The sequence below is a fragment of the Porites lutea genome, chromosome 5 (assembly GCF_958299795.1).
Source record: "Porites lutea chromosome 5, jaPorLute2.1, whole genome shotgun sequence".
Taxonomy (NCBI): Eukaryota; Metazoa; Cnidaria; class Anthozoa; order Scleractinia; family Poritidae; genus Porites; species Porites lutea.
Genome location: NC_133205.1, coordinates 24,438,944 through 24,452,321, shown reverse-complemented (window position 1 = coordinate 24,452,321; position 13,378 = coordinate 24,438,944). Strand labels below are relative to the sequence as shown.

General features: G+C 39.0%; 1 protein-coding gene across 1 annotated transcript in view; it reads right to left on the bottom strand.

The window, feature by feature from the left end:
* The window catches only part of LOC140938126 (uncharacterized), a 21,827-nt gene extending 9,488 nt beyond the window's left edge, over positions 1 to 12,339 (bottom strand). Inside the window, exons 1-5 of the mRNA XM_073387654.1 lie at positions 12,234 to 12,339; positions 3,381 to 5,305; positions 2,028 to 2,168; positions 984 to 1,280; positions 1 to 27 (exon numbers count right to left, since the gene is read on the bottom strand). The exon at positions 1 to 27 is cut by the window's left edge and continues 540 nt beyond it. Of these exons, the coding sequence (XP_073243755.1) occupies positions 1 to 27; positions 984 to 1,280; positions 2,028 to 2,168; positions 3,381 to 5,305; positions 12,234 to 12,336 (2,493 nt within the window). The 5' untranslated portion in view covers positions 12,337 to 12,339. The remainder of the gene's footprint in view (positions 28 to 983; positions 1,281 to 2,027; positions 2,169 to 3,380; positions 5,306 to 12,233) is intronic.
* Positions 12,340 to 13,378: the final 1,039 nt, after the last annotated feature.

The window sequence follows — 13,378 nt, the reverse complement described above, 5'->3', positions numbered from 1 at the left end:
TGAGTAGCTCTCATTTCCAACAACATTCTACAGTAATGGAATTAAGAGAGAGATGATTCCGTGTTAAAACTACTTTCACCTAAAGGAAAACTTATACATGAAGTGTTGCAGATTCCTAGATCATGCGAGGATAGCTTAAAAATTATGAATAAGAGAAAATAGAATTATGGAAATGGAGAGTAAGGGTGGCGCAGTGGTGAGAGCACTCGCCTCCCGCCAATGTGGCCCTGGTCCAAATCCTGGTGAGGAGAAACGGATGTTTTCGCAGGCTAGGCTAGAAAACGAGAGAAGATAACCATGACACAGTTACGGATTCATATACTGGTATACCCTGAAAACGCCATGCGTGGAATTTATGGTTACAGTGATATCCTCTTCTTGAAGGTAGGAGAGGGAACGAATTTGGTTTAAAGTCATCAGCCACTTCGATCCCTAAAGAAGGGATTACCTTCAACCGCTCGAAAGAAAGTCAAGAAAATCTCATTTTTGTCTTGCAAGCGACAAAAAAGATTTTAGAGGACAAACGACTGACAGGTAAAACCGTACTTTTTCGTTTGCAGATTTCCAATGCCCGTCATTTTGAGTCAACATGATGATTTTACGTTGTTTCTTGACAAGAGTGGCAACTCAAAAATTCTGTAACGATTTTCAAAAGCAGCTTGATTTCCAGTGAAAAGAGAAGTTTTATTCCTGGCCAACTGATTCTTTGCCACCAACATGGCCGCCATGATGTAACGTGCGCGCCAACAATTCAAAATGTTAACGCGCGAAAAAAAAAAAGAAAAAGAAAGAAAGAAAGAAAGAAAGCTGGTGAAAAAAGAAAAGAAAAATATCATAAAGCATCCAATTTCTGTTTCATTTACATTCATTGTTTCTACTTCTTAAAAAAAAACACAAGTTCTGACAAGTTGACTATCAGTTTGTTACAATGATAACTTGAGTAGATGTTCCACTTACATGCCTAATTATGTAATTGTTCTTACTTTGTCGATGCTGAGGCTGTTATTGTTGTTGGCACCGAAGTCGTTGATATCGTCATAGCCACCATTGATGTGACTGCTCTTGTCCATATCTCCTTTCATGTTAGGGCCATCATCTTGTTTCTTACTTTTCTTATTTCCATCTCCTTTTGAGTCCTCTTTCCTCCTGTTCTGTTTACCTTTGGTTCCAGCTGAGGCGATTTCGCCATTGTCAACATGAATGACGTGTAGCGCATGACCAGAGCTTTCAGAATCATATTTTTGACTTCGTCTGCGTCGTCTTTTCCCACAACAATACAGCTGTGATACAGACAGTTAGAATAGCTAGAAACGTTTAATAAATTTTTTGCAGAGGAGTGCTTATTCGAAGGCTGCGCATTTATTTGAAAAGGGCACCAACTTTTTAGCTTGTTTGTTTTGTTTTTCCAATTCAGACCACGTGATGTTCTCTGTCGAATTTGCCTTTTCATAAATTATGCATACATATGCGCGGGGGTGCAGGTGTTTAGGACGACAATAGGACAATTGCACGATGACGATATTTGACTACAACTGCCAGAATTCATTTCGGTTTTGCTTTGTATTTAAATTTGTCAATCCCGCTGAGGATTAAAGAAAAACAGCCTTAATTTGCACAAGAAAACAACAAACTCAAGGATCCTGATAGTTGTAGTATAATGACGTCATCGTGCAATTGTCCTATTGAAAAAAACAGTCCTTTGGGGTACCATCACTTGGTCTGAAAAAGGTCTATTTGCGCATTTACGGTAATTAAGACCCTGTTTACATGGAGTGGGGGACCCCGGTCTAGTGGGGTAGGTTTCTTTTGTTTTGTGTCCCCCAGAACATGAAAACAAAAGAAACCAACCCCACTAGACCGGGGTCCCCCAATCCATGTAAACAGGCCCTAAACCCGATAGAACCTAACGAAATTTAGTGCCAACATGACTCGTGTCGCATTGGCCTTGCGCTCCACTAGTATCCCTTTAATTCGGACACAGGGCAAATGGAATATACATGTATACCAATAAAGGATGTATAACTTACACAGCAACAAGCCATAAGCATTAGAAATAAACCAACAGCCCCACCAACAGCAATCAGTATAACAGTCAGAGACGACACTTTGTTGTCATCGTTAGTTTTGTACTTGGAGGCGTCATTTCCAGCCAACTCTACTTTAATAACCTTTCGGGGAAAATTAACTCAACATTAATATTTATATATATTTCTACTAGGTTTAAAAAATTACGATTGCACCCAAAATACGGAGGTGGGCAGAGGTCCGTTGGTTAACACCTCGAACTTTATTTCTCAAGCGTTGATGTTGCGTTGTTTCTTTAGACCGAAATAACTTTAATTTGCTCCACTGTCCCAGGCTTAATACTGCTGGGGATATAACTATTCAGGATGGAATAACAATAGTCATACGAATGCATTCTACTCTAATCGTGTGGGTCTCTTTAGCTCGTATGAGTCTCTTGTTTTAACGTGCAGTTTATTCAAAGACCTTTCTTACGCTCAAGACTTTGTCAAGATCACAGGGAGATTGAGAGAGACCTCGGCTATTAAAGACAATTTTGGCTTCAAAAACCTCTCTTAAAATTCAGAAGCAGTTATCGTGGAATAGAGCTGACTCAATATTAACAGGTTATTTAGCAGGGCAAGTTGTGTGGGGAAAGAAAACAGAAAATGCTAGGACGTTTCTGAAGAACATTACACTTCACCCTATAGCAAAGACGTGCATGCATGACGTGCATGCAAGACGGCATAGAATTAAAAAGAAATCACTAAGCTGATAGAGCCGGGGCATTTTACTTGGGCTATTTAGCTTTTTTTCAGGGCTTTTCCCTCATCTTTTTAAACTTTTCCCCTCGATTCTACGACAAAAAGCAATGAGAGATTTGTTGGGAAGAATTCAGGCGTGGTGAAACTGCAGTATAAACGAGATCTTGGTAAAACGAATAACATTCTTTACCCCAAACTATAGGAGAATGTAAGTGACAAGATCGCGAAAAGGGACAATTTCTTCAGTCATTGGCCGTTTTTCATTATGCTAGAGACGTTAAAGTCGTCTAGACGTGTTTAAGGTCTGAGAAGTTTAAGTTGACTAGTGAAAAAATGGGATGCATAAAAGGAGACGGTAACATCGAAAAAAAAAGAGAGTTTTCTGGAAAAAAATACTCAACACTGACTCTTCAAAGTCGTCTCTGAACCAGTTGGGCATTAAGGCGTCCCAGTTTACGGCGTTCCGTTTTTATGCTAGTCGCATTTAATGTCTGTCGTCAGACGTTAAATGCGTCTGTCTTATTTACCTTTTTTATACGACTTTAACGTCTCTAGCATAAAAATGGTCATGTTGCAGCTCCACTGTATACATATATCTTACACTTTCAATACCTTTTCCTCAAAATCCGGTCCGAGTTGCTTTGTGTTTCCGTTTTCAAAGAACATAAGAAACACTTTGTAGGCCTTCAAAGTGAGACACTTGTGCAATTCTTTTGTTCCAGATTTTGAGACATAAAACCACACTTCCGCCTGCTCGTTCTTTTTACTGGGATCCGCACAGTTTTTTGCCACGTTGACATAGATAATCCTATCTGCAGAAAGCTTAGTACCCGTTTTGTCATGCACGTTGGATGCTATTTGTTCTTTTAAAGTCTCTTGCTTAGGGCAGAGCTCACCCCAAGTCATTCCAAGCTTCAGTTCAACGTACAGATCCGGTTTCCTGCCCAGGGTAGGGAACGTAGCTTTGATTGTCGTTGGTTTCGACGTCTCTGGCCTGGTAGTCAGTGCGGGCGTTGTAGCATCCTGAGAAGGTGGTTCAGTCGTTGGTGCCGGGGTGGGGGGCTTCGGCTTGTGAGACACCAAATGAACGTATACTCCATAGAGTTGCACCCAATTCCCACTGGTATCTGGGCGCGTTGGTGTCTTAAGAAGTACCTTTATACCCCAGCCATAAATCCCAGGCTTTTTACATTTGAAGAGAGAACCAAGAGTCTGGCCGATCTTATCTTCTGTGTTTGACCTCATGTACACATCACTGACCCCACGAACTGTGGTTAAGTTGTGACATTTCAAGGTTCTGACTTTAGTTTCCACGTACAGTGGTTTAAGGTTTCCGTCAGCTTTTATATTTCCGTCTATAAACTGCCAGAAGCCCATGCTAAGATTCTTGTAGAGTTCGGTGTCCTTGTCAGCTGTATCATTTTTTATGCAGCTTGGGACACTCTGGAAAAACGTAACTTCAAAAATCTTTCTTGTTATTAGAGATTTAGGGTCAACAGTTACCCGAATAGTCGGCTTCAATAGTTTTATGCTGCCAATTTTTGCAAAACGCATAGCACTGTCCAGAGGGTTAAGGCCCTGTGACGGTAACTCAGAAGTTTGAGAACTCATTCCAATATCGATAACCACGGTCTTGTTACTCGGCATGTCAATATTAACGTACTTGAATTTCTTGTCAACTTTAAATGCGTCTACTATTGTCGTCTTTAGCTCCATTTTGGTTTGTGTCGTGTTACTACTTTCGCTTTTCAGGGAAGCGATTATATGGAAAAGTTTTTCTCCGGGAATAAACGATTTCCACTCTGGGACAACCGAGATATTTCCAACTTTCCCAGCATCCACTGCGTTCTTCAAGTTCTTCAGGATTTTGTTTGGGTTTGGAGATGTTGGTTCGTTTATCTGGAAGCGCGTAGTTATCAAAGTTATGTTATCCTCTTTCAGACACTCAATATGTGTGATGTTAAAGGCAATATATTTGGGATCAGACGACATTACGGTGCTTAAAGCGTTCTCGAAGTCTCCTCTTTGGTCAAAACCCTTGTCTGCAGCCGAATCGTTGCAAGCGAATTTCACTTTAAAATCGACGTCGAAAATAGACCCTGAATATAGGTTTGAATCAACAGAAAACCCACCAAGGTCTCTATCACTCATGTCGTTTGCAAGTTGGGTCTTTATGAAAGGCTCAGCGGCGCTTAAAGCGGTTACTTTGAGAACTGCGATGACACTTCCTGGCTTGAATTCTACAACGTCAACACTAGCATTTCCGACGTTTTTGAGAACATGCGAGACTGCTACAGTAAGGTTTTTTGCTAAGGCAGCGAATCTTGAACTGTTTCTGTTGAGAAGATCCTCAGACCATGTTACACTGGTTAGTTGAATGGAAATCTGAAAGAAGGAACTCTGCGGGAGACTTGGGCTAGCGGTAGAGGAAAGGCGCAATGTTATCTGGGTAGGGGCGACGACACTGGGAGAAGCCGCTGAGTAAGGAAGAACGCTCACAGAAGTCGCAAGGCTTGGCGACAAAGTTGATGTAACTGCTGAAAGGAATGAACAAGAGAAAGTTCCAGTTAGTTCAACAACTGGCCGCTCCTAAAATGGCGTAACTTTCTGCGAGAGGGGAATAAGTTTTCATCCTCTCCTGGTTACACTTTTATTTTTTGTCCAAAAATATCCTAAGATTATATTTAACCTACGAATAAATTTTTTTTTTGTTTGCTATTGAGACGAAATTACGTGAATTTTCAACAAAGAAGTAATAAGCACAATTTGGTTTTGGTTTACCTATTATAAAATTACAAAAAAACCCGAAAGGATCTCGTAAATTTCCCCATTATTGTTTTCATTGGCCATTGAGAGGCATCCTTGAATTTTCAGCTTTAATAAAAAGATGACACGGCTATTTTCAAATTATATTGTTTGTTACCTTATCATCACTTATTCTCGAGATTTAAAAAAATTCGTGAAATTAAAAGGTGCCGCGAAATTTACTTGTAGTGACCTATATAAGAATCAAATTTCAGTTCAACGCATGTCCTTATTCCTCATCATCTTACTCATTTGCTGAATAAGGTCCTGCAACACAGGACAACATATCCTTTATATTAAAAGTGCAGATAGTTTACAGCTTAGTATTAGGCCGAAGTTCAGAAACAAATGGAAACGGCCGGAACTAGCACTGATGCGATTAAGGTCGATTTAAGGCTATCCATGCTCAAGCCCTTACAAGCCACCTGGCTGGTAAGCCTTTACGACTAGTGGGCAGGCAGTATGGGAAAGCGGCACATTGCAAAAGGATGGAGCATAACGGAAATATCCGAACTTGTTCAAAGGAAAGATAACCTTATCTCCTGAAGGTCCATTGGAAAACATTGAGGCAATCATTATCTGAAAGCTAATTGGCAGCGCCATTGAGTTAAATAGTGCCTACGTTGCTTAATATATCAGTCTGTTGCGTTTCTATTTCATTATGATCAAATGCAGAAATGGAAGTTTAAAAAACGAGTACCATTGTACTTGATTCGCGAAATTTAACTACCTTGAATAACGGTGATTCGACAAAATCGCGAAATTTAAGTGCCGCGAAATATTTCTGTTCTAAATTCGCGAAATTAAAGTCGCGTGAAAATAAGCGATAATAAGGTACTACTTGTTTAAGAGCCCATGCCTGTAGATATCGAGAATCGCTGGCCAGGCTAAAAAAATCGAAAATTCTGATAATTTGTCAGAAAAACCCCTTTGGGCAACTACCTTCGAAAAAAATATTTTCAACTTTCAAGAATCTATAGTTTTCGAGAAAATGATGAAAAACGAAAATAGCGGTTTTTACCTAATTAATTATGCAAAAATTAGAGTAAAAGTGGCCTACTTTATCGCCTCTGTACCTAGGCAAGATTCAAAGCTATAAATCAGAAGTATCTTTGTTTAAGAGAATTCTATCTTTTCTTTCTATCAATTGTATGTTTTAAGCCATAAACTTAATTTTGAATTTTTTATGGTTTTTTAAAAACTACCATCAATAGCACTTTTTAAAATGGCTAAAAAATGAGCAACTTCAGAGGCAAAAAACTCACCTTGGTATGTGTGATACCTAGCCAAAATGTATACTAGGACAAAGTTCCGCTCTTATATTAACAGAATATGAAATAAAAAATCTGGGTACTCCGGATTCGCCTTTACAAAATAAAAAGTTTCGTGACCACCAGTGGAAAAATGTCTCAAATTTGCATAAGTCAAATTTGTAGAGAAATGTTGCGACAGCCGGTTTTGTTTCAATTCAGGGTCAGTATGTAATGTTCGGGAACATCACGAAGTAAGAAAACGTTTTTTGATAAAGATTATGTTAAAATATCAGAGTAATTAACCGTTCACAAAAAAATAATAATAAAAAAAGACCTCGAAGATGCGTTATATAAAAGCGCCGAATTATTATGTAAACTATACCCCATGTCTCTCGCTTCTTTTCCTAACTTCCTTGTATTAGCATCCATCTGTATTATCGTAAATTCGCCTCCGGTATGTCTAAAATAGGTAGGTACATTTTCCTTGAAATTTTATTTTGAAGGAGGTTTTTTGCAAACGGGATACACTGCGTGAGAGGAAGTCATAAACTAACCGTTAGAGTAACAATGTCACGCAACGACGTTTCGAGCAGCTCCGCCTTCTTTCACTGATTTTTTTCTCCTTATGAAATTTTATGGAAACTTTGTTTTGAACAGACAATGCGTTGTTTGCAACATCATTTGTTTCTCAGTAGTTTATTTTCTTTTCAAAGAAAGGATACTAACTTTGCATGCCTGTCAGTCACGCAATAAAAGTTAGCATTTTCTTGTCAGAGATGTTGAAATCTGATTTTTTTTACTACGTATTACAAACAACAAACCGTCCCTTGGTTAATTTCTTTACCTTTTCACGAATAGAGGTATAATTAGGCAGCTACCAAAGGCCCTAGGAAACAGCTAAGTGATCGTAGTTCATACGGTCCAGCGGTTTCTCTCCTCCGAAACGAATCCGAAACATCTTTCCCACAAAAACTGCCTCTTTTAGGTCATCGCGGAGTTGTACCACCTGCCAAGGGGCGTTTTCCTTCAAATACAAAATTATATTTGTTGATTTCAAAATATAATGTAGCAGCGCCTTAGTGTGTAAATCTATACGCGAAACCCATAAACCAAAACAAGTTCCAACCGACGCCGCCGAAGAACTGGAAAAGGAGACTACAGTCGAACCTCCCGAAAGCGACCACCCAAAATGCGCAGACTTAGTGGTCGCTAACGGGAGGAGGTCTCTTACGAGAATCGAACCACAGGAGGTTTCTTTCCGAAGAAAACTGGACACATCTACTTTAAGGAAGATAATTTATTGCATGCAATTTCCAAGTTACGATATGTGCAGTTCCATGTTGTTGTTGTTCCAACCACAAGAGATCAGCAACTCGCCAGGTGGTCGCTTACAAGAGGTTAAAAGCAATGCAAAATCATTAAACAGTCAGCCCCAATTAATGGTAGCGGGGGCTTACAGGAGAGATTCCAACTGTAAGACTTACTGGGTGGGTTTTGCATACCTGCCAACCTCCGGAGATCTAAAATCTGGAGACTCTCTATTTTGCACTACACCCCCCCCCCCTCCACCCCCGAATGTCAACAGCACCAACACCTCCACTCCCCCCCCCCCCGCGCAAACAAATTGCCTTAGGACATTATATGACGTCTTACACGACGTACATGGGATCAAAATGCGCTTCATCATTGTAATGACGAACTAATCTTTGTCATTGACTAAACATGTGCAAAAATGTTCCAGAAACTGTACAATGAATAAAATAAAGTTCGAATTTTGTGAAAAAATGGACTAAATTTCAAACTAAAGCACAGAAATGCTCAAAAGTCCATTTATCCGGGAGATTTGGTGCTCTAACCGGGAGATCGGGAGATTTGATGAAAAACTTGGAGACTCCCGGGAAAACCGGGAGAGTTGGCAGGTATGGTTTTGGTGCTTTGGATAGGTGGTCGCACATGGAGGTTCAACTGTACTCCAACAGAGTAAATCACCTTTCACGACGATGCGACTAGGATTTGTCCATGGAAGATAAGACTCCTTGTTCACCGCTTTTGAGCTACTCTAGCCAACTCCTACCCATGTGGAGTGCTTGCAAAACGTAGCATCATCGTGAAAAGAGAAGTATCAGAAAGGTCATCCTTGTCGCCGCTGGCCTATTGCAGTATGCGGCAACGAACTTATATCGACGTAAGTACCATGTACTTACCGGGCAGTAAGGCGACGCAGAGTAAAAGCGTAACTTGACTATACGTTTTTCAGTTTACAGCAGACCCGAGTTTTGTTGAAAGAAATACCTGCCTTTTGCTCAGGAGTATTAACGTCAGTACCCGCAATGTCCCAGCTCGTGCCTTCACGCCGGAACGTCCGATCGAATCACTGTTCAGTTGATAGTTACCCTTCTCTTCCTCTTCCCGACTTATCTAGGAAGATCGAAGGGCCTCTGCTGGCATATCGGTACCATAAAAGCATGTGCCCTCTCCAAGAAAGATGTATGAGCGCGAAATTCATTCAGGTGAATAAATTAAAGTTAATATAAGTCATCTGACATGAATAATATTTCTTTACACACTTCATAAGCTCACAGTTTTTTCGTCGTACCGTTAAAAATAAAGTCTGACTGTGATGAGTTTGACAACGGTCACGCAATTGCAGAATACGGTACTCCAACACCCAACAACAATTGCTGAGCAACCTTAATTTTATAATGAACAATTAAGAAGAGCTAAGATACAAATTACAAAACATTTAACATTAGCTATTCTCTTGGTTATGCTATTTCAAGCCCCAAATATTGCGTGATGCTAACAGTATTGAAACCGGTCCTTGTGTACGATAGGAATATGCAGATGCATTTTTATGCAAATTTGCCACATTGTGTCACCAACCTTCACAGCAATTTGTTATTCGTGATCAATTTTTCAGATCCTTTACTTAATTTTAGCTTCATTTAAAGGCGCTTTCATCATTTCTCCTACGTTTCGAATATACAACGTACCGAAATTACAAAGAAAAATCAGGCGGCATCATTTCTCTACCCATTTTTGACTTATGCAAATTTTGACATTTTTCCACTGGTGGTCACGAAACTTTTTATTTTGTAAAGGCGAATCCGGAGTACCCAGATTTTTTATTTCGTATTCTGTTAATATAAGAGCTGAACTTTGTCCTAGTATACATTTTGGCTAGGTATCTCACATACCAAGGTGAGTTTTTTGCCTCTGAAGTTGCTCATTTTTTAGCCATTTTAAAAAGTGCGCTTGGTGGTAGTTTCGAAAAAACCGTAAAAAATTCAAAATCAAGTTTATGGTTTAAAACTTACCATGGATAGAAAGAAGAGATAGAATACTCTGAAACAAAAATATTTCTGTTTTATAGCTTTGAATCTTGCCTCGGTACAGACGCGATAAAGCAGATCATTTTTGTCTAATTTTTGCATAATTAATTAGGTAAAAACCGCTATTTTCGTTTTTCCTCATTTTCTCGAAAACAATAGATTCTTGAAAGTTGAAAAAATTTTTTCGAAGGTAGTTGCCCAAAGGGGTTTTTCTGACAAATTATCAGAATTTTCGATTTTTTTATCCTGGCCAGCGATTCTCGATATTTACAGTCATGGGCTCTTAAATACTTACTAAAATAGTCAGCTTTTTGAAAGACATACGGACACTTGGAATCAGCGCAAAGTGTTCTTAACTTTAAGTACACTGCTGAGGTTGAGTCGGTTCGAGTCAAGGGGATGCCACAAGGGTTTGGCAATGGGGATGCCCGAAACTCGGGGATGCCTTTATCACTGTAACACCGGCAAGGAAAACTAAAAAGACTGAGGAACAACAGGGACTCAAAATAATTAAAACTAACTTAAGTTAATTTATACAGTAAAACCTCCTCCTTTGGGAAACCCCCATTCAGGGGACACAAAATTTGGTCGTCCCGGAAACTTGTTTACATTCAGTGTAATGTTTGTATCTGTTGCCTCCATTGAAGGGACATCTCTATTCAAGGGAAAGGGACACTTTTTCTGGTTCCCAAATCCCAGGCTTAACCTCTATTCAGGGACATTTGGTTCTTTCCCCAGTGTTGTCCCCTGAATGAAGGTTCCACTGTAGTAATTAGTTTTATTTTTCATGGGATCAAACAATATAGAGACGTACACCGACAAAACACCTTTTAAGTAAAGTAAACACGTTTTGAAATGCCGCCCTGTGTAAACCCGTTATTAAGAACTCCATTGATTGATGAAAATTAATTGACTCCAAAAATGATACTTAGTCTGCTGGGTTTTTGTTCTTCAATCAGCGACAAAGATAAATTCTTACACTAAAATTCAAATGAAGCTGTCAAAACTAAATATCTAGCAAGCATGTTGTTTACCTTCTCAATTTTCAAACGTCTCGCAAAGTAAATATTTTTTGGACATTTTACGTTTGTTCACGAGGTTTCTAGGCAACGAGTTCAACGACGTTGCCTCGCCAGCTTACCAAGGTTACAGGGTCAGGTCATATCTCTATCACAAACACTCAACTACGTCTCGCAGCGGAATTGAAATGCATGCAACTAATCAGCTCACTGCTCATAAACCGCAGAAGAAAACATCTACTCTAACTTGATTTGACCCATCAGAAGTCTAGTCCTGTGTCAACACAGGGCCACGTGTTTATAGAATCCCAGATATGATTTTTGTTGTGCTAATAATTAAACTTCATTTGATTTCACAAAAAATCACTCAGAATCGGGACAAACACAAAAAGACCAATTTGAGAATATGTAGGGACTAGTAGTTTAAAATTCAAGTACGAATTATTTACCAAAACTAAATGGAAACTGACTATACTGTACATTCCTGGGTGGTCAAACTTTGGGGTGTCTTTGATGTCCATATATTTGCATAGTAAACAGTACTACAGGAAAATGCTGTTCAGTGGTTTTTTCCCTCCTCCACAAACCGTTAATGTGAAAAAAACCTTAAACAAAAGTAAAGCGGAAAACAAAACAAAAAAAAAAAGGAAATTACTAACTCAGTACACGACAGCTACTATAATTTTAATCGTACGCTGAAAATTCGAGTTCCATTTATTGATTGTAAATCCCGGTACGGGAATATTCTTTTGACATTAATGACCGATAATAGTAAAAATCACCGAACATACATTTTAGCTTGTTACATAAAATACTTTATACTTATATCGCCGATAAGTTTCTTTGCATGTCGGGGCATGCATGTTTTTCTACAAAGCTCTTGTTTGCATGTGTTGAAAAGTGGGAGTGGTTCTTTTTTTCTATCACATTTTGACTTATGCGGGTCTACATAAAACATAACAACAACACTAAGATAGGTCATTTAAAGAACTACTAACATGAACGTACAGAATTTAATTCAGTTACAAAAAAGAGTAAAGAACGCTTAACACTTACGTCCAACTTGAGCAGCCAGGAGCCCTAACAGTATACAAAAAAACGCCCGTTTTCTTGCCGCATCGTAGTCTACATAACTCGGTTGTTCAGAAAAAGTAGGCATCCTCACCTGTAAGAAAACAAGAAAGCGGGAAATTCAGTAGCTTTCAGAAGACATAGTTACCCTAACAGTCATCAACTAAATCTCTTTTAACTATAGCTACGTTTTAGATATACTTCTTAGCATTCAGTTATTAGGCGTAAGGTGGACTTAGAAGGTATAACCTCAAACATAAATGTTGAATGACAATAAATAAATGTGAAATGAAGCATTGCCAAATGATATATATATATATATATGTACAACTAGGAAACTCAAAATTGAAATTGGTAGCAAAGAAACGCCGTTTTTGCCATAACTGAACCTCCGAGTCGGAACGGAATTATCTGACCAAGAAATGACCAAAAAAGTTCGCCCACACTAGCGTTCCAGTAGACATTCCATTAAACTATCTACCCATATTAGATTGAGGCTTGTAAATTAAACGTAGGATCCACGCCGACAACCTCAAGTGACTGATAGCCTTTCTTCTTTTATAACTGAGTTGATCGACTTCTTCTGTGGAAGTGCTTCAGCGTCAATAAACTAGTATTCTGTTCGTCTCCTTTCAAGTTTTAATTTAATTGAGTTGTTTACCCTTCTCTATTGTCTGTTGGCTTGATTGACCTCTTCTGATTGACAGAGAAGAGCCCAGAAGAGTAAGACTTCTTTAATCAGCAAAATTCTCGAAGATTAAGGAGACAAAACCTTCAAATCCCAGAAAATTTTCAGGTCGACTGCCGGTCGCTAAAACACTAAATGACCTGCAGTCTACCCTGTTAGCAGACTCGCTTCGATCTTTCCTAGATAAGTCGGGAAAGGAGAAAGAGGAAAGAGGAAAGAGGAAAGAGGAAAGAGGAAAAAGGAAGCTTAAAAAAGTTTTTAGTGTCATAAAACATGGTTTCGTTTTCTGAGCCCAGCGTAAACCAAACGCTGACTTGAGATCTATAAAGCGTTTCAAGATCGCTTGACTTTTCTTAATCGACATTAATAGTTTAGATTAGATAAGTCAAGTACTAATTTTCTTTTACCTCTGTTAAAGCATTAATCTTTATTGCGGCTAAAT